Source organism: Physeter macrocephalus, chromosome 10, assembly GCF_002837175.3.
Source record: "Physeter macrocephalus isolate SW-GA chromosome 10, ASM283717v5, whole genome shotgun sequence".
Taxonomy (NCBI): domain Eukaryota; kingdom Metazoa; phylum Chordata; class Mammalia; order Artiodactyla; family Physeteridae; genus Physeter; species Physeter macrocephalus.
The window spans coordinates 13,528,107-13,549,334 of NC_041223.1; the positions used below are offsets into that span (position 1 = coordinate 13,528,107).

Below are 21,228 nucleotides of genomic sequence, written 5' to 3' on the forward strand. Positions count from 1 at the left end.
GGCCGCTGAGCCTGCGCGTCCGGAGCCTGTGCTCCGCAACGGGAGAGGCCACAGCGGTGAGAGGCCCAAAAAAACTCCAACTCTGAAGTGTGCACGCAGCACATCCATATCCCTACCCAGCATCCTTTCATATTAGCCCACTTTACACACCACCCCTTTATGTCACATCAAATTAATTTTTCTTGATAAATCCTCCTGCATTTAAGCTTGCCCCCGTTTCGTTCCTATGCCAGGGAAGGCCACTCTCCTCCCCATTCCCTTAAAAGACATCCCCAACAGCAAAGGTTCACATCTAGAGGCAACCTCACTCCCCAGGGGACATGTCGCTATGTTTGGAGACAGTTATCACAACTTGGGGCGGGAGGCAGGAGGAGTCAGAGGTTAAGGCTGCTGCTATACACCCTACAATGCACAGCACAGCCTCCACAGCAAAGAATTATCTGGCCCAAGATGTCAGTAGTGCTGAGGTTGAGAAACCCTGTCCTACAGAGTAATCTCTTATCCTGGCATACAGCAGTAACTCCGCTGTTCTATAACAACTCCCACGGTAACTAGACGTATTTGACCCATCCAGTGTTCACAGCTGTATTTTGTACACCTTCTCTCCTCCCCCCTGTACTCATGATGCTTTTTATTCAAAGATTATTTACTGAGCATCTACGTCTACTAGGTGGCCGGCCCAGATAGGAAGCAAAGGGGCAGGTACCACGTCCCAATTATTTCCAGACATTTCCCGGATGTCTTGCATGCTGTAGATCGGCAATAAGGATTTGGTGAGAATAAGGGCAATTCTCTCTGCACTTCATTCTGCACCTAAAAACTCAACAATTCTGATTGATACTGATGTGTAGAAAAAAAGAGGTACATATATCTGTTGACATCTAGTAAAATTCAGAATAGCCCTTTCTAAATTTCTCACTAAAAATGAAACTAACAGGTGCTCATGAACCTACTGAAAAAGTTAACTCTCAGTTAAGAATAATATTTCAACATAATTAAAGCTCTAATAGTTAAAATCAATATTGACTTAATAAGCCTAAAGAAAAAGACTAACAAACTATTCCAGCATGCAATAAAACATGCTTCACTCTTTATATTACCTTATATTACGATAGTAATTTTAATTTTTCCAGTATCTTAACCTTCTTCTGAAAATAAATTTTAAAAATAACTGCTGGAGTATACCTTTTTTGCGGTACGCGGGCACCGTTGTGGCCTCTCCCATTGCGGAGCACAGGCTCCGGACACGCAGGCTCAGCGGCCATGGCTCACGGGCCCAGCCGCTGCGCGGCACGTGGGATCCTCCCGGACCGGGGCACGAACCCGTGTCCCCTGCATCAGCAGGCGGACACTCAACCACTGCGCCACCAGGGAAGCCCCTGGAGTACACCTTTTAAGCTGTGGTTAAGATTCAAAGGTTATAGCCCAGGTGCTCAATTAAATTAATGAGAACGCCCCTCCCCTCAAATTTCACATATTTGCATCTAAAAATAAAAAAGGTGAATAAAGATGATCTCTGAGGTCAGATGGGAAAGTCATATGAAAACGTACTTATAAGCAATCAGGCCTCCCACAAATATTACTACTCTTCGGTATAACACAGAGGAAAGAGGAAAGTACATGGACTTATCCTAAGACTGGTGGTTCTGTGGGAATGAACTTACACTTTTAAGCACAATCAGAAAATGAAAACCCTAAGGTTATCGGGAGAATTAAAGGCTAATATTACAAAGTGCCTATTAGATAAAAAAGCTACCATAGCTTTAATATTCATTCAACAAATCACTCCCTTGCTAACATCCCTCCAACAGTTAACGAAGTCCTACAGGATCTGGGTTCTACCTATCTGACCTCACCTCCTATTCTTTTGCTCTGTAGGCTCTAGACTTCCTTCTAGCCCTGGTACAAGCTATGCGCCTTCAGTCTCTTTCCTCTGCTTACTATGCAGATCTCTGCATTGCCAGCTCAACATTCCGATCTTGGTCCAAAGCCTCAGAAACCTTCCTGACCACCCAAAGTCCTTAACCCTGCCCCTACTGCCCATTCTCTACCCCCTTATGTTGTTTTATATTCCTCTTTCATTCAATGAAATTGTTAATTGCCAATTTCTTTCTCATTAGAAAGTAAACTCCCTGAAGAACAGGACATTTTGTCTTTTCAAACCTATGTCTCCAGGACCTAGCACCAGGGCCAGGTGAGAGACATGACTCAGGTGCAAAAATTTAAGGAGATGCCAAAAATTTCAGCAACCCAGAAAAATACTAATTTAATGCAACATTCTGAAAAATAAAAATTAACGCAAAAAAACATGAACTATCGAAAATTTTACCTAAAGTTACCAACAATTTGAGCGCTTACCACTAGCCAACTATTAACTCTCCCCGAGGCTGCAGAAAAGCAAAAGAAAGAGGGAAAACTGCAAAAGACAGGGATTCGGACTTTGGGGAGCTTACTTCCTGTAGCTTCACTGTGTTGTGACCAAAAGCTGGGTCGGGGGACTGCAATGTCACCACTTAAAGCACACATTCAAAGAGTGAAAAGTTCAGCATGACAAATTATACGGTACAACTTGTCATAGAAGACTTAACAATTAATACTTCCTCGGTTTCCTCCATCACTAGAAAATCAGACAGGAGCCTTCGGTCCCAGGGTGTGGGAATGGGAACTCACAGGGCAGGATGACTAATTGATTCATTCATTCATTCTAGAGCAAGGACTACAGTGTGCGCATGGCCCTTGAAAAGAAACGAAACCCGGGCGAGTACAGTAGATTTAATAAGCTAAACGTCCGTGACAAAGCAGTGGTGGCTGGGGAACAGTGGTTGAAAATAAAAACAAACACGCTTACAACAAGTGACTGTCCCAGCCTCACCCCCTCCGGAAGGCTCCAGGGAGATGCGGGACCAGGCCCCCCCCCCCCCACCAAGTCAGCGGGACCAGCTCCACGTGCCGGGAGGGACGCGGACCCACCCACCGCGGCCCCACGCTCTCCGCCCCCCAAACAGAAACGCGGGGGACCCCAGCGCGCAAGCGCCAACCCGCCAACAGCACAGCTACCGCCCGCCATAAGCGCCTGCGCGAAAGCGCTGAGCCGGGGGTGGGGCGAAACTAGGAGGAGAGAGGAGCGCGCCTAAATCCTAGAGAGGCGGGCTACGTAGGGCTGGGGGAGGGCTCCTATTCCGGAAAGTCTGCATTCCCGGACGACCACAGTCGCCACTCACCAAACTCCCGCTTGTGAGATGACCGGAGAAAGTCGGCCAACTTTTCTACCCGTCGGAGATCTTCAAACAGAAGCCGAAGCCGCCTTCAAGATGAAATTAGGACCCGCAGGAGGCCCGTTCCCCAGACGGCGAAGGGAAGCGTGGCGGGAGCGCGCATGCGTGGTAGGCTCCCTCCACGTGCGGCCCGGCAGTGGTCTCCCTGCGCTCCGAGGCCCCGCCTCCGGCCTCAGCATCTTTCCGGACGCGCGGAGCCGCCGGGGAAGAAAGAGGTTGGGCCTGGCGGCTCGGCCCCGCCTCGGCAGCCTCCAATTGGGCGTGGGTGAGGGCACCCCCTCCCGCCGCCTTCCCATTGGAGCGCGCGTGCGAGCGGCGCGCCCCATTGGGCCGTGCGGATTTGGGCACCAAATTCAAAGATTTTAAAAGTACCAGCTGGCGCCTTTTAGAAGCTAGACCTCTGAGAAGCGGGTGGCCCGTTTCTCTGCCGCGGGCGCAGCTCCCTCACCTGAGGCGGACCCCCACTTGCCCTGGCATGAGCCGGTGCCTCTGCAGCTGCTCCCCACGGCCGCCCTCCGGTTCCTGCCGCTGCACCTACGGCGTCCTGACAGCCGCCGGGCGCCCTCGCCCCTTGGACGGTGGGTGAGAGGAGAGAGTGCGAGCGGGGTGCGCCTTCCAGGAGGGGTGCCCAGTGGGGGGGGGAGACAGGGGACAGCGCCCCGGACCCGACGCGCTCCGGAATCCGGCCGTGGGGCCCATCGCTGGGCCTCGGGCGGCCGGCGGCGGCGGCGGCGGCGGCAGGGGGTCTCGAGACCGGGAGGGAGAAGGCAGGGGTCCGGGGAGGGGAAGCAGAGGTGCCGAGGCGGGACGGCGGGCCCGGGTCCCGCCGTGCACGCGTAGCTGGGCGCCGGCTCCCGAGGAGGTGCGGGTCGCGACCTCCCCGGTGGCCCTCTCTCCTCGCGCAGGGCCACCGACCTCCACCCCGCCGGCCCGGGCGCCAGACGCCCCTCCTTCCCCTCCCCCACCCCGGGGCTGAGGCTCTGACAGGGCCCGCGAGCCGGCGGCCCGCAGAGTCCGGCCAGGGGCCCGACCCCCGCTTCTGTGCCCCGTTTCCCCTTGTGCCCCGCACCCCCGGGTCGGAAGTCAGTTCCCCCCGGTTTTCGTCACCTCAGCCTTCCTGGCGGGCGCGGGAGATCGTGCTCGCTGTTATCTCCCGCCTCCTCCGCCGGCCCGCGCCCTGAGGGCCACCCCTCCGACCCCTCGGGATTTCAAGGGTTCCCCCCCCAATCCCGCCAAATGCAGGGCCCCCCTCATCGGGCCAGGCTCTGCTGGGACGTCCAACCAAAAATGTTCAGTTTCTCCTTTTTTCCCTTTACCCAGTGACTCCGTCTCAAGGCCTGGAGTCAGAAGGAGGGAGGAAGAAAGGCACTTTTTAATACAAAACCCTGAATTTGTCCAAACTGAGACGGTCTTGAAGAATTTGGGAAGCAGATTTGAGAAGTGAAGAATCAGTTACCTTTTTTCCCCCGCGCTCCTGAGGAACCAGTCTTTTATTCCAACCCTTGGGTGGAATGGAAGGCACTCAGATAAACGCTGACTTTTTTATCCTCTTTGTTGCTGTCTCCCCAAAGAGATCCAGATGCATTCATTTTACCTCAGAAATGACCAAGAATTTTAGAAATTAGCAACTTGATATTGTATATTTGGTCATCACTGAAAAGTGCCCCTTTCTTTAGAAAAGGAATGTAGAAAACTCAAAAAATATTTTAACAGGTTAAGTCTATTTCTAGAAAACCCTGAATCTTGAGCCCCTCTGTGAAATTCTGAAGCTTGGTGGCTCTAAGAAGGGATTTTTTTGGTTGCTTAATTCCAGTTGTCTTTACTACCTTGCCCCTCACGAGAATATTTGCTGGTCCCTGGAATTTTTTTCCCATACTTACAAATTTGAGGAAATGAAATTAAAAATCTATTGCATTCCATTACTTCTGAAAGTAGGCTTTTCTAAAATTTTCTCTCAGGGATTATGGCTGATTTGCTGTTGATGGCGGCAGGCCTTGGGGCTCTCTTAAATTTTTAAGGAATAGCCATGCCTAATTAGTGTTGGGCACATACTGGTTATCTTATAGGTATTGGAGATTGTAGAACTTGATTATTTAGCATTGGGATAGCCGTAAAGATTTTTAATTCCAAGCACTGTAATCTTTTTAACTATTGTAATATGACGTGTCACATCTACACTGGAAGGTTAAATGCAAGGTCAAACTTTGTACGGTTAACTATCATACCACTTTCTTGTGATTGGATTGTTGAGTGGGTAACTAAGAGGTTTTAAGAATGTTATCAACTCTATGAGGTAGACATTAGTATTTCCATTTTAAAGAAACAAAGACTAATTTAGTGTTCTAGGTCACAAAACTAGTCAGAAGGCTGAGCAAGGATTTTCATTTGAAGTCGGATATGATTCCTAGGGAAAGTATATAATAATCTGAAATGCATAGATCTGTGTAGAATGCATTTTGCTACTTTTAAAATGTTCGTGATTTACAGTATAACGAATATGAAGGGATTTGGCTTACAAAAATGATACGGTGAAAATAAGTTCTACTTATTAAACTATAAGTGACAGGGACTCTTCCATACATTTAATCCAGTTTGGTTGGTTTTCTTACCTGCATTTTATAAATGAGGAAGCTTGCTTAGTTGTTTGTTTGTTTGTTGTTTGTGTTTTGTACCTGAGATGCTCGATTCAAACCCCAGGGTATTCTTTACTCCCCTTTTCTTCATCATCCACATCGAATACAGTACATCCCCAACCTCTGTTGACTTTACCCTTCTAAAAAGATCTCAGATCTATCCAGTTATCTTTATTTCCACTGCGGCCATCCTAGTCTCAGGTACCCAACTCTGAACTCCTGTGATAGGCATCTCCAACTAGCCTCCCTGCTTTCACTTGAATCTTCCTACAATCTGTTTTCCACAGTTGCCAATCTTTTTTTTTTGTAAACATAAACCAAATGTCTCTACTTAGAACCCCTCAAAGGCTCTTTTTTACACACTAAATAAAAGCCAGTCTACCCTAAAAATCCTATAGAGCATTCTGTACCTCTTCAACTTTCATTTTCAATCAGTTTTTCCCCTAGCTCACTAAGTCACAGCCCTGCAGGCCTTACTCTTCCTTGAAAGCTCAACACTTGTCCTTCCAGTGTCCACCTCTGTCTGGTTTTTCACAAGGCTTTCAGATGTCAGGATTTCACCTCCAAAAGATCTTGCATGACTAGTTTCTTTTCTACTCCACACCCTGTCACTAAAGAGGTATTGGATAAATGAATGAAGTGGCAGAACTAGACTCTTACCCCTCATCTATCTGAGTCAAGAGGTCACAGAACTGTGTGATACTTTTTTTTCCTTCCAGGATAATATCAGATCAATTATATTTCCCACATTGTTTAGGGGCATTTGGCTTGGTCATGGGGAAGCACTGAACTAGTTAAAAGACATGGAATTAGCTTTTTAGTCTTTCAGCTTCCTTTTTTAAGTAAAAGATGGTATTCAGCTTATTTTGCAGTATAAACTTCACACTCTAAATCTGCAACCAGCATCCAGATTTTGGAACCAATGAAAGGAACCAAAGTTCCTTGGAGAAATAACAGGTTTTCTGGCTGGAACAGGAAAAATACAAGATGATCCTGGAGCATCTTGTTTAGTGCCAAAAAGTAAGGAATGTCAAATGAACATGAACTTAGAATGGCAAAAACTGGAACAATTTGAGCAACAATGTAAATAACGTAGTATTGGGCTTCCCTGGTGGCGCAGTGGTTGACAGTCCGCCTGCCGATGCGGGGGACACGGGTTCGTGCCCCGGTCCGGGAGGATCCCACATGCCGCAGAGCGGCTGGGCCCGTGAGCCATGGCCGCTGAGCCTGCGCGTCTGGAGCCTGTGCTCCGCAACAGGAGAGGCCACAACAGTGAGAGGCCCGCGTACCGCAAAAAAAAAAAAAAAAAAAAAATATATATATATATATATAGTATTAAGTTATAACCCAAAGTCCATAAGTCTATACTATTATGCTTTTTTTTTCAATGCTCTTTATCTTACTTCCCAGGTGAGATAGTGGAAGGAACAGTGAATTTACAGTGAAGAAGAATAATCTGTCCCTCTTAACTACCTGTCACATCTTAGGCAAGTTACTTAGATAAGCTTCAGTGTTCTTAACTATAAATAATAATGCCTCTCCATTCTACCTCAAAAGGTTGTGAGAATCAAGTGTTTGGAAACACACTGGAAATTAACTTCTAAACACTTAATAAGGTAGTTGAATCATTATTAGCTCTAAATTTAAAGAACTGTCCATATCCAAAGAACAATGTTGAATGAAAGGGGTTCTCTAGAATATTCTCCCAGTAACTAAGTTCTAAAGACAGCAGAGGAAGAATGCTTTTGAAAAGAATTTTGGGTTTCTGAAATACAGTTTCAGGCCTCTTCCCTTTAGGCAACTAAACAAAGTAAAAGGTGTGTCTTTGTTGGTGGCTTCTTTTTTATCCTCTCAGATAAAATGTAGTCTTGTGTAAATCATACTTAATTCTTTACTTGAGGCAAAAGTAAAAATCTCTTGGAATTTTTTACTCTTCTGAGTAGAAGAGAACCACTCAGAATAATTTGTTCTAGAGTTAGGGTTAATTGGGGGCTTATTTACTTTTATGCCCCTGAACTTGGTTTAAACCTAATTAAAAGAGAGTCTCTACCTACAAGGTTACTTGCTATCAAGGCATCCTTTAGTACTTAGAGGTTCTAAGTAAAAACAGTAAAATTAATATGAACAAATGCTGTACTTACGTACCTACATTTACTTATAGGGTAAATTTTTACCTACCTGTGATTGGTTTGCAGGGGGTATAGTAGGTGGGGGAGTACCTTAGAAGCACATACCATCTATATACTCTGCCTTCAAAAATGCTAAGCAATTTTCTTGAACCCATTCCTTCCCAGTCTCACACACATCCTTTAAAGCAGTGGTTCTCACCTAAGGAATGGGGGAAATGTGGCCTCTGCTGGCTTCCCCACACTCCAATCAGTGGTTACTGGAGAGATTTTTTACTGTCCTGACTGGGGAATAGCGGCTGCTAATGGCATCAAATGGCTAAAAGTTGCTAAACATGCACAGGAAAGCCCCCAGCAAAATTATCTGGCCCCAAAACTCAGTAGTATGGTTAACTTTGAAATGATTAAATTTATTGCCTTTTCAGTCCTTTCTCCAAGCTACCTATACATTTCTTGATTCATTATTGTAAGGCTTATAATAATTGCTAAACTAACATTTAAATTACAAATTTTTTTGCGACTTTTATCAAAACTATTTTGGCATTCCCCTCCTCCATTGTCTTAACCATATATCTCTAGAAGTATTTGATTTCTATAAGGATATTTCTTATCTCAGACCCCGCTCTTGGTGCATCACATTTCCTTATTTGTTCCATAAGCACAGATATTTATTAAATAGTCCCTTTTGTCACTACTTTCTACTCAGATATGACTCTAAAAGTCAGATGGTAGAGTTAAAAAGATTTTAAAGCAGTCTGTACTGAAGGTACCACCCTCAAGAATAAGATGTATATACTTTTATAAGGTTTTAGTAATGTTTTTCTCATATTAAACTTGGATAATTTCACAGCTACATAGGCAGTACCCAGTGCTGAGAGAATGCAAAATAACTAAGTCTCTATATCCCAAATTTAGAAGTAGGGATATGTGGAAATTTTGCCATTAGGAAGTAAATATGTTATGTTCTTTTTGTAGGTTGTAAAGAAGAAAGTTCCACTGTCTCTGTCAAAATGAAGTGTGATTTTAACTATAACCATGTTCATTCTGGAATTAAACCGGTAAAGCCTGATGACAGAAGACAAGGTTCCTACACTACTGCGAATTTGGAAGGTTCTTATAAAGACTTCGTTAAAGACTATGAAAGGTTATCAGATATTGGGTCACCAATTGTGAGCCCCAGGATTGTAGAACTTGAAACTGAGAGCAAGCCCTTGCATAATAAGGAAAATCTCCATGTACAGCAAACACTTAATAGTTCAAATGACATAGAAGAACTAGAGACCAGTGGACCTTATGAAGACAGTGGCTACTCTTCATTTTCCCAGCAAAGTGGCCTCAGTGAACATGAAGACAGTAGCCTTCCCCTGGTGGAAAATTTCAGTGACAGTCCACAGTCTTGCCTGCTACGGACGCAAAGCCCAGACCAATATCCCAACAAAAACTTGCTGCCGGCTCTTCATTTTGAAAAAGTGGTTTGTTCAACATTAAAAAAAAATTGTAAACGAAATCCTAAAATAGATTGGGAGAAGCTGAAGGAATTTATATCCAGTGGAAATTTTAGACTACAGAATATAATTGGCAGGAAAATGGGCCTAGACTGTGTAGATATTCTCAGTGAACTCTTTCGAAGGGGACTCAGACATCTCTTAGCAAATATTTTGACACAGCTCAGTGATATGGACTTAATCAAGTAAGTATTGTTGCTTTGTGGTCATTAGTATAATCCATGAACATTTTTGTTAGATGGCCCAGTACCACCAGCTCATGCAAAGACATAGTAGGGTAGTCTTGCACTGTTTTTAATTGAAGTGATGTTTTTTATCTGGTTGCTGGTATTTTACTACTTATGTAGTAAGTCACTGCTTATGTACTCATGTCACTAGGAGGAAAGAAAGATAATTTTAAAGTATGCATTTAATCCAGTTACTTCAGATTTCATATTTATGCTATTAGAAAACTATTTCTGTGAGATTGGGATCTTTGTTCCTTTTGGTTCTGAAATTGTTCATACGTAAGCTCCATCTTTTAGTCTTAACTATAAAACAAGAGCCTAGGTCTGGTGTACAGGTCCAATAGGCATTATGATTTTTGTCACACTTGAAAGTATGAAATAATTTCTGTTCTTTTTAGGCCATTTTCAAATTTGAGAGTGATGAAAATACAGAAACCCACAAATGGGTCTGATTATTACTATTTCTTAGAAACCTTATACTGACCACCCTTTCGCATTCCACCAAAGAAAACCTGTTAGGATGAGGTAACTGAGAATTAAGATGATTATCCAGACTATTGGATTAGATTGCTTCCAGCTCAACTGGGTTCATTTTTGGCTTTTTGAAAAATTTTTTAGAGGTATTCTTTGTGTTACTTTACACTGGTCCATGAAATATAGGTGAAGGAAAACAGACGTAAGTAAGGATTGATTTTTATTATTGGCTAGCTTCTTGAGGGATAACCAACCTCACAACATTTTTGTTAGCAAACTGGATTTTTTAAATTGATTTCTGCTAATAGCAGTGTGTCCTCAAGTTCTTTGAAATTTGTCTAATGTTAATAAATAACCAAGATAGTGCCATATATACAGTGGGGCTTCTTATTTGATATTTGTGGATATTGTGAAAAAGTGAAGTGCGAAGTGTAGTGGTTCTTAAGCCTGGATCCACTTAGAATTACTTGATGGTGAGCTTTTAAAAAAAATACAGTGCCCTGGCCCCCATTTTAGATCAATTAAACCCAAGTGACTAGGCATGGGCCATCCTTAAATCTTAAGTGCATGCCTCAGGCAATTCTAATGTATAGCCGGGTTTGAGAAGCACTGCTAATAGAAATTTCTTTTTTGCACTGTTAGTGTTTCTGTAATATAGTCATCTTAGCTCTTTGTGGTGCTTTAATTGTTTCCTTTATAATCATTTACTTTTCCAGTGTGTCTAAAGTGAGCACAACTTGGAAGAAGATTCTAGAAGATGATAAGGGGGCATTGCAATTGTACAATAAAGCAATACTAAGAATTACCGTAAGTCTTTTGCAGTTGTTTTAATTTTAAAATATAACAGCTAGTGCTCTTTACCTTTGAAATTGGAGGGGGAAATAGCAAGGATAACAGATGATCTGGAAATCCTTTACATTCGTAACTAACTCATTAAAATAATTCAAAGATAAAGGGGATGGGATCCCACCCCAGTCATTTATTTCTTGGGTTCTCCATGAAAGGAAATGTCCGAAGATAAAGGGAAAACTACTCAGATCTCACTGAGAGTTGACCATATAGCTAATCTTGGTTGCCATTTGTAGTTTAGCTGTTAACAAATAAACAGTAATTATCTACATATTGAAGATTCTTAATGCAGGAAAGGAATTCATTTACTTTACCAAATACTTAGTAACTTTGGTGATGTTTCTGAGAATAAAGATCAACACATTAAAATTTCAGGCCTAGGAGTTGGCAGACTTAGGTCCAAATTTTGGTGCTGCTGCTTACTAGCTGTGTAGCTTTAGACAAGCATTGCTTAAATTCTCCAAGTTCAGTTTCTTTATGTATAAGCTGGTGTTAATGGAAACTTTTCTATTCCAAAAGATTGTTTTGGACCCATTCATAGCACTGAGGGGACACTTAACAGTGACTGTTGCCATCTACTGGTGGACGGGGAGAATGACCTTTTGTTCTGGTGGTAGTGCTTTGTAAATCATGTATTAAATGCTACATACTAAGAGTGTAAAGCGCTTTCTCACAATTTCTGATCTGCAGTTTCACTCAACCGTTTAGTTGTTAGGCTTTAAATGTGTGAATAGTTGTGGGTGGCTGTGTTTAAGCACATGCAGGTAATTTGGATGCAGGAATAAATCCTTTATATTCTCATTTGCCCCTTTTACATGTACAACATGTACAAACATAATAAAAATTCCTGATTGTTGAGAATATAGGAGAATATTTTTTTAATCCTATTAAAACCTTTTTTTTTTAATTAGGAAAAGAACATTAAGTTTTCACCACACGCTTCAACCAGAGAGTATGTTTTATTCAGAACCCCATTAGTATCCGTGCAAAAGTCAGCCACCCAGACTCTCCCCAAAAAAGACGCTCAAACCAAGTTACCTGATCCAGGTGATCAGAAAGGTTCTCCTTACAGTCGACACAGTGAATTCTCTGAGGTAATTTTTTGTTTATTAATAAATTAGAAACATATGGGACATTTATTGTTAAAAGGATTTAGAGTAAGAAAACCATTTATAACTCAACTAGTCAAATTAGGGAAGTACACAGAGATGTCTTTCTATGCCGAAAATAATAGATATCATTTGGCATTGTTTATGACAGTTCAATGTTGTTGAGATCTAATTTGGAAACACTAAGAGAATAAGGAAAAACCTTGATTTTTGAAATTTTTTTATAAAACTGTTAAATACTACGTTTCACAATTACTGCCTTTAATAACTGAGGAAGAGAGCTAAGCAAGAAGTTAATTTTATCAGGTACCGCATAGATATGGAAACATGGTAACCTTCATAGCAATATAAAGATAAATACCATATAATGTGATAGGTGTTTTTAAAAAAGTAGAACTAGAGGTGAAAGAGCAACCAACTCCTGAGTGACTCCAGGAAGATTTCACAGAAAAGGTGACGTTTAAGTTCTGCATTAGATGTATGAGTAGCATTTATGAATAAGAGCATGTTTGTAGCATTAGGAAATAGCCACTGGATCAGTTGACAATGGTTTCTCACCCGTTGAACAGTAAGCTCCTTAAAGGCGAGAGTTGTGACATTACTGCTTTATACATGTATTGGGGAAGGCACAGAGGTGCCCTTGTTTTGACTAACTAAATTACATTCAGTCCTTACTAAAATTTGTTTATGGATTTTCTTCTTTCTAGGTTGCCAGAACTTTGAAAAAGAACGAAAGCCTCAAAGCCTGTATTCGCTGTAGTTCACCTGCAAAATACGATTGTTATTTACAACGGGCAACCTGTAAACGAGAAGGCTGCGGATTTGATTATTGCACAAGGTGCCTGTGTAATTATCATACCACTGAAGACTGTTCAAATGGCAAGCCCCTAAAAGCCAGTTATAAAATGGGTCCTTTGCCTGGTACTAAGAAAAGCAAGAAGAATTTACGACGACTGTGATCTCTTAATAAATCAGTTGTAAGTGATCTTGAAGGTTAGTTAGAAACTGTTAGGTTTTAACTTAAAAAAATAAAAAATAAATGTACTGTGACGTTCAATTTTATGTTGAAATCAGTGTAGTACATGGGATTTTTTCCTCCCAGTGAGAAGAGAGGATACACAAACTTTTAAAATATTTTACAATTTAATGTGAAAAAATTCAAAATTCTCAATATAAATCAGAAAATTTAAATATTTTAAGAAAAACTTTTTCTGATGATTGTGATTCAGAGGTAAAATAAAATTGTCTCAATTTTATGGTAAAGGAGGACCATGTAATTTTACCTGGACAATCTTAAATGTAAATCTTCTTTACCATCCATTAGCATTTGAGACATTTTATTTGCTTTACCAAATTAATAATACCTATTGAAATATCAACTTCTGGTGTCTGTTAATGTAAATGTTTTGTCACCTTTCTTGAACCTCTTTTTCAGTGTGTATTTCCCAAAAATATCTTTTGTGAAATCTTACTTTTCATTATTCGTAAGGTTTGTATGTTTTAATATTTTGTACATATGTAAATATTTCTGTATTTTTTATGTGCCAGAGTAAGAAAATAAATGTCTCTTTTGTATATACATGTAAATAAATTTTCTTCCTGTTATGAATAAAAGTGTTACAAGCTTAATAAATAATGTGAGTCTTCTATTTAAACATTTTAATCCTAGAAACAGCTGCAGTAAGAAGCTGTAGGACACTGCCTGGTATGTGTGAAGGCATTGAGTGGGTCTTTGTCTCCTTATCTGAGGACCTTGTGAGATTACCAGGCTCTGTTCCAGGCTGTATTCCAGTTTTCTCCCCACCCAGTATCCTAGTAGTTGTGTAGTTGGGTCTTGAAATAAGCATCTCAGGATGGTTCAATACAGGAAGACCATAAAACACTCTTTGAGGAATACTGGTATATTAATTCATTCATCACTAAACCAGTTAAACTGTATGGCTTAAACAGCCACAAAAGAAATATATAAAACTATACTAGAAAGATTAAAAATAGTATGTAGAATAAAATGTCTTTGACTGCAATCAGAGCATTTGTGCTAATAAGAGCCCAGGATAAGGACTTTTTTTTTTTTATTCCTTAATTCTAAAGTTGAATATATTTTGGTTTCAATTATGGGTATGGAGGAATTAAAGAGTTTTAATTCAGATCTACCAAAGGCATAGACTTAAAGGTGGGCCACACAGGTCCTCTCAGTCAGTAGGACCTCACAGAAGCTTAAGGGCTTTGTCCTTGATCTCAGCAGAAACCTAAGGTAGAGGATTTATCTCAAATGGGTTTGTGGGTGTGTCTTTTGTCTAATGGAGTAGAACCTCCAATAAAATTAACACAGGTTTGCTTAAGCTTTGTTGATGTAAAATTGACAGACAAAAATGTTAAAGTGTATAATTTGATGTTTTGACATATGCGAGCATGAAGCCATCATTATCGCTGGAACGAAGGTAATGAATATTACCATCATCCACCGAGTTTTTCCTGCTTATTTGTAATCCCTCCTGTTAGTACCCAGGCAATCACTGATCTGTCACTGTAGATTAGTTTGCCTTTCCTAGAATGTTGTATAAATGAAATAATTATGTGTTATTTGTCTGACTACTTTCAAAGAACATTACTTTGAGATTCATCCATTCTGTGTGTACCAGTAGTTCATCCCTGTTTCTTAATAAGCAATATACTGTTGGATATACCAGTTTGTTCATATGTGTGTTCACCCTGGTAGTTGGACATTTGGATTTTTTTGCCCAGTTTTTTGCTATTAGAAATGAAGGTGCTGTAATCATTTGTATATGAGTCTTTGGCAAGTGGTGTTCTTTCATTTCTCTTGGTAAATAGTAGTGGAATTTTTGGATTATATGGTCAGTGTATGTTTAACTTTTTAAGAAAATACCACAATGTTTCAAAAGTGGCTGTACCATTTTACATTCTCACCAGCAGTGTATGAGCCTCCCATTTATTTCACGTGGTCATCAGCACTTGGTATAGTCTGTCTTTAATTTTAGCCATTTTAATATGTATGTAGCAGTATGTCATGGTTTTAATTTACATCTCCCTAATGACTAATGATGTTTGGCATTGTTATTTGCCATCATACATTTTCTTTGGGCAAGTGTCCATCAAATGATTTGTGTGTGTGTGTGTTTTATTATTGATATGTGAGAGTATATACTCTGAGTACAAGTGCTTTATCAGGTTGTGTCTTGTCTTTCATTTTCCTAGTGTCTTTGGAAGAGTTTCTATTTTTGATCAAGTATAAATTATCAATTATTTGTCTTTAATACATCATGCTTTTGGTGTTACATCTCAGAAATTTGCCTAACCTAAGAGCATATATATCTTTCTCCTATGTTTTCTTCTAGAAGCTTTATAGTTTTCAATTTAACATTTAGGTCTATGATCCACTTGCAGTTTACATTTGGAACATAGTGGGAGGTATCGACTGAAATGAGCGTCCAGCATCATTTGTTGACATATCCTTTCTTTACTGAAACGACTTTTCATCTTGGTCAAAATCAGTTTTACATAAACATGAGGGACTATTTCAGGACTCTATTCTGTTTAATTGACCTATTTGTCTCTCGAACTCCAAAACCACACTGCCTTGATAACTAGCTTTATAAGTTTTAAAATGAAGTAGTGACAGTCCTTTTTTCTTTTATTTCAAAAAATTATTTTCTAAGTTGTTTATCGTAGGTCCTTTGCATTTCTATATAAATTTTATAATTAACTTGACAATTTCTACAAAAATACATAATGGGATTTTGATTGAGATTGCAATAAACCTATTAATCTATTGGATTAGGTTAGGAGGAGAGAATTGTCATCTCGACAACATTGAGTTTTCCAACCTGTGTACGCAGTAGTTATTCCATTTATTTACATTTTTAAAAATTTCTCTTAGCGATGTTTTGTCTTTTAAGCATCATGTCTTGTACATCTTATGTCAGATTTATTCCTAAATGTTTCATATTTTAATGCTATTGTAAATGGTGTCTTTAATTTCAATTTTTGATTATTTATTGTTAATATATTGAAATGTAATTGATTGAACTTGTAGCTTACAACCTTGCTAAACTCAGTTATCGGATTTTCTATATAGATGATCTGTGTCTTCTGAAAGTAAAGACAGTTTTATTTCTTCCATTACAGTCTATATGCCTTTTATTTCTTTTTCTTGCCATATTATACTGTCTTAAACCTCCAGCAAAATGTTGAATAGAATAGCCTTTAAAATATCCCCCAATGATCCCAACCTCTTGGTATTTACAACTGTATGTAATCTCCTTCTACACTACTTCAGGTTTGGTCTACATGACTAATAGAATACAGCAGAAGTGATGGCGTGTCACTTCCAAGACTAGTTATAAAAGACATGGTGATTTCTACCTCCCTTTCTCTCTCTCATCACCCACTGGGGCAAAGTCCATTGTGAGCAGCTTATAGAAAGGCCCACACTGTGGGGAACTGAAGTCTTTGTAAAATGCCAAATGGCTTCCTCCCAATTGCCAAGTCTGTGAGTCTTCTTGAAAGCAGGTCCTCCAGCTCCAGTCCAGCCTTCGGACTTCAGTCCCTGTCAACATCCTGAGTACAAACTGAGTCACCCAACTAAGCTGCTCCCAAATTCCTGCGCCCACCCCAGATCATAACTGTTTTTTGTTTTAAGCCCCAAAGTTTGAGGAAGATTCCTTATGCAATAATAGACAACTCATACAAAGTGGGCACACCTTTCTAGGAGCCTTGGACAAGAGAAAGATGAACAGAAGTCTTTCCTCACACCCTTCAGTTAGCTACACTAATTAATATTAAGAAGGTCAAGTCTTCCCCAGGACTCTGAGATGTATAATTTCTCGGCCTGGAATCAATAGTAACGTTAAGTACAGGAGGCTAAGCCATCTTGCGCCTGTGTAGAATGTCCCTGAATAAAGAACACATACTCCCAGACCAAAATAGGTTTGGGACTAGTGTGATCACCAAAATGGACTATTTTAAGTCTGCTACAGAAGGAGTATAATGAGTAACTTATAGATGTTACTATTTTCATGGTGACTGTGATACATATGGTATTTTTTTTTAATAATTCATTTTTTTTACAGAAAATCATAGTACTGGCTTAAAGCTTCCTAAAACTTCTTTGTTTGTATTCTGGCCTCCAGGGGGACCTTATATGTTTTATGGATTGAATCTAAATAAATTTTATGTCAAAAGATTCCTTAGGTGGTTCAAGTTGTGACAAGAACACATGACTACATTCAGAAGGGCACTTGAGCTGGACCTGGCCACACGTGGTCTCTACCGGGAGCTAGTCTCCAAAATGACTTCCTTTACGTGGCTTCTCTGGTCAAGCCAGTGAGCAGTTTGACTTCTCAGAGTCACTCCTGGCCCCCCTAACACGGTGCTGGGACCAACTGGTATTTCTGATTCGTTGAAGTGACCATTTAGTGGCAAATGCTACTTCATTGAGGACTTTAATGAAGAAAGTTCAGGTTTGGCAGCTCCGTAGTAGATCTGTTATCGCTTATGATGGTGGAGATTATATTCTAGGGTTTCTGCTAAAATCTCAATGTGTTCATATGCATTGGTCTTTTGTGAGCATTCTCCCTGCCGTATTTCACTGGAGTAAATACTGTATTCACATATTAGCACTAAAGCCTTGCTTGCCTTTACCAAGGTTCATGCTGGAGTGTTATCTGACTCCCAGAGCTGGGAAGTTTGTTAAGCCCAGTTCATACAACTCGGGGGTCTGCCCGAAAGATTGCAGATGAGAGAGGACAATGGTCGTTCCTCCACTATTAATTAAAATTTAAGAAATTTAATTTCTTAAAATCATAATCTTATCCTGATTGCTTGGCATTGTTCCCTTTTCCCCAAATTCTGTTTCAACAATATAAACAGCACAATGCCACAAGATGGTGCTCTTATAACACCATACTTTTGAATTTGTTCATTCACCTGAAATTTAATAGAAAAAAGAATGAAACAATATTACTGCTTTTCTATTCAATTTGTACTGTCAGATTATAACACAAAGCCCACAACATAGTGTTTAGCTAGGACAGGGAAATATAAACTATTTACATTTTGGTCTCGGGTATTAAGAACAGAAGCCTTGCATATCTTCAACATTTTTATCCATGTTTATATTCAAAGTTGAGATCTGCACGGTCCAATGCAGTAGCACCGTGAGGCTGCCAAACACTTGAAGGGTGGCTCATTCAAATCCAAACAGAGATGTGCTGTAAATGTAAAATACACCCCAGATACTGAAGACTTGGAATGAAGAGAAGCAAAATCTCATGTATAATTTTTATATTGACTACTCGTTGAAATAATGATATATTGGATATACTTGGTTAAATAAGATGCTACAAAAATTAATTTTACCTGTTTCTTTTCATTATTTTTAGTGTGGCAACTAGAAAAGGCTAAATTACATATGCAGCTGGCATTATGTTTCTATTGGACAACGTTGGTCTAAGATCCCACAACAAACAATAACAGAAGAGCCTTTTCTGGCCTCATAACCTAAACATGTCACGCTCTAGTACCCTGGTACCAAGATCTACCATACTTTCTAAAAATAAGTTTATTCTAGGTATAGAGATAAGAGGGTATTTGCTAGAAAATGAAGGCCTAGAGGTCATCTAAATAGACTTGGATGCTTTTTCTCCGAGCCCCCAACACTCATGGTTTTGCAGCAACTTGCTCCTTATCTGACCTCTGTCCCTCCTCACTCCCAAACTAACAGGTAACTGCTCTTACCAGCGCAGGCCAGGTCCTATCTCCCCATTACCCAGAAAATGCTTGCTAAATAATTGTGGAAGAAATGAATGAAAGAACTGACTGTGTGGATTCAGGCTGACATCTCTGGGACTCAATGGGTGCAACTGAACTTGGGCTTTGCCTCCACATTAGTGGCGGAAACTGCTGTGACCCTTTACAAATTCTTCCCTACTCCCTTTCCTCAGGAATAAGGCTTTCCTTTCTTCCTGAGCTTTGAGGGCCATAGAGGACCTATAATTTGAGGTTCGTAAAATACTGTTTTGCTAATGCCTTTTTTGTTTTGGTTATGAGGGCTTATTTTTTGGTCCAATATCATTTTATATATTGGACATAGATGAGAATGTCCAGCTACACTTTATCATTTGGTTACAAAAGGATTATAAAATAGACAAAGTTAGTGAAAAGAAGTGGTGGGTCATTAGGATGAAAGGGAAGGGGAAGGAAACCATCCCCTTTCTTTTTTTAAGCACTGACGGTTAAACATCCACTGCATTTCATTAATGTAATTCTTTCTATGTTGCCAATATTCAAAAGATACCTCAACCCACTAACAGAAGCACACATAGTCATATATTAGATAAACCTGAATTTTTATTTGTCTAAATCATCCGTGGGATAGTAGTGTCCCAAAGTGGAAAGAGCAGACATTTTGAACCATCAGACATTTCTGGTTTGGAATCCTAACTCTTCCACTTACTATTTAACATTGAGCAAGTTTTGAACCTCTATGAGCTTCAGTTTTCATATTTATAAAGAGAAGGTAATAACACCTACTTGATATTATTAACATAACAATTAAGTGAGAAAATATAGGTAAAGTGTTAATGCAATATCTGATACATAGTAAATAAACGTATGTGTTGTAATTTCTAAATTATGGCCAAAATATGAATGCTTAGAAATATCTGGATGTTTATGGTAGTCTAAATAAACAGGCCCCTTCCTAAATAATTCTATCATTTTGATAAGGTTAGAAAAATCTCATGTTAAATTTTCCATTACCTATGTTCTTAACTCTTGAGAATTTAAAAGGTTTTTCGTCCTCAGCAGATGAGCAAAGAAAGTAACCTTCCTAGAAAATAATTTTGTTAAAGCATGAACTGAATGAAACTTCAAATGACTCACACTTAGAAGTTTACAATCATTCATTTATTTGTTTATTAAGAGAACGCTTATTGTGGGCTTCCCTGGTGGCGCAGTGGTTGAGAGTCCGCCTGACGATGCAGGGGACACGGGTTCGTGCCCCGGTCCGGGAAGATCCCACATGCCGCGGAGCGGCTGGGCCCGTGAGCCATGGCCGCTGAGCCTGCGCGTCTGGAGCCAAACACTTATTGTAGTGTAGTACTGTGGGTGATGTCAAATGCGTAGCCTTTCCCAACCAGGGTTGCAGGAAAGAACTGAGCTTTAATGACCTAAGGCATCTATTACATATAATAAATTAACATTTCTTTTAGGCATCTAGAATGGTATCAGTTAAGAGCCTTCCTTGAAGAAATTAAGAAAATAATCACTCAAATAATTTTCTGTATTCTATGGCTCAGGTAAGAAATCCAGTTGAAAAAGTCTAGGGGGTAGAGAAAAAGAAATACTAAATTAACCATAATAGAAAGCAAAATGAAATAAATATGAAGTAAACAAAATATGATAATAGAATGGAAGGAAAAATGACTTCTAACAAGAGGCTCAGAACAAGGAAAATATTGAAAATACTCTTGATGGTGGTAAGAATGACCTCTTTTCTTGTTCCCTCCTCTTTCCCTTTTTCAAATGTGCAAAATTTCTACGATATCCTGTGATTGATTCAGAGATGGGTTGGTCAAGGAGCTTATACGGTTTCTGGAAAAGTAGTAAGTGCTGAGAGAGAGGTACACAAGCAAATGACGGTGTGAATTCAGCATGGAAACACTGATGTCCTCCGAAGTTCCTTTACTACTGTGAGGAAAAGTAATGCTCATCACCTGTTTTCTCTACATGACAGAAAAAAACCATTTCTATTTCATGCCAAGAGCTAGGAAGAGTCCGTAGAAAATTATTTTTTAAAGCCTTCAGAATAAGGTGGCAGTAAAGGAAACTCTGAAGTGATATTAGAGATTGTGACAACCCAGAACAACATGTATATTGTTGACTGAACTTCAGAACACAGTTACGTAGTTATTTTTAAGGACTGGTACTATTTTTTTTTTAAAGTAAAAGTAATTTTTTAAATTTTAAGTAAAAATTCTAAAAACTACTTTATACTTTTAAGGATGAGTT

At 40.0% G+C, this 21,228-nt stretch overlaps 1 protein-coding gene across 3 annotated transcripts; it reads left to right on the forward strand.

Annotated features, from left to right (window-relative positions):
• Positions 1 to 3,235: 3,235 nt before the first annotated feature.
• On the forward strand, positions 3,236 to 13,219 carry FBXO5 (F-box protein 5). 3 transcript variants are annotated; one of them, XM_007113353.4, is made up of 5 exons: positions 3,236 to 3,383; positions 9,010 to 9,724; positions 10,957 to 11,047; positions 12,001 to 12,183; positions 12,906 to 13,219. In XM_007113353.4, exons 1-5 carry the CDS (start codon positions 3,377 to 3,379, stop codon positions 13,155 to 13,157), a joined length of 1,248 nt encoding a protein of 415 aa, XP_007113415.2. In that variant the 5' UTR covers positions 3,236 to 3,376; the 3' UTR covers positions 13,158 to 13,219. The 3 variants fall into 3 exon arrangements, with proteins under 3 accessions (XP_007113415.2, XP_007113414.2, XP_028350613.1); XM_007113352.4 differs by lacking the exon at positions 3,236 to 3,383 and adding an exon at positions 3,400 to 3,853; XM_028494812.1 differs by lacking the exons at positions 3,236 to 3,383; positions 12,001 to 12,183 and adding an exon at positions 3,400 to 3,853.
• The last annotated feature ends 8,009 nt before the right edge of the window (positions 13,220 to 21,228 follow it).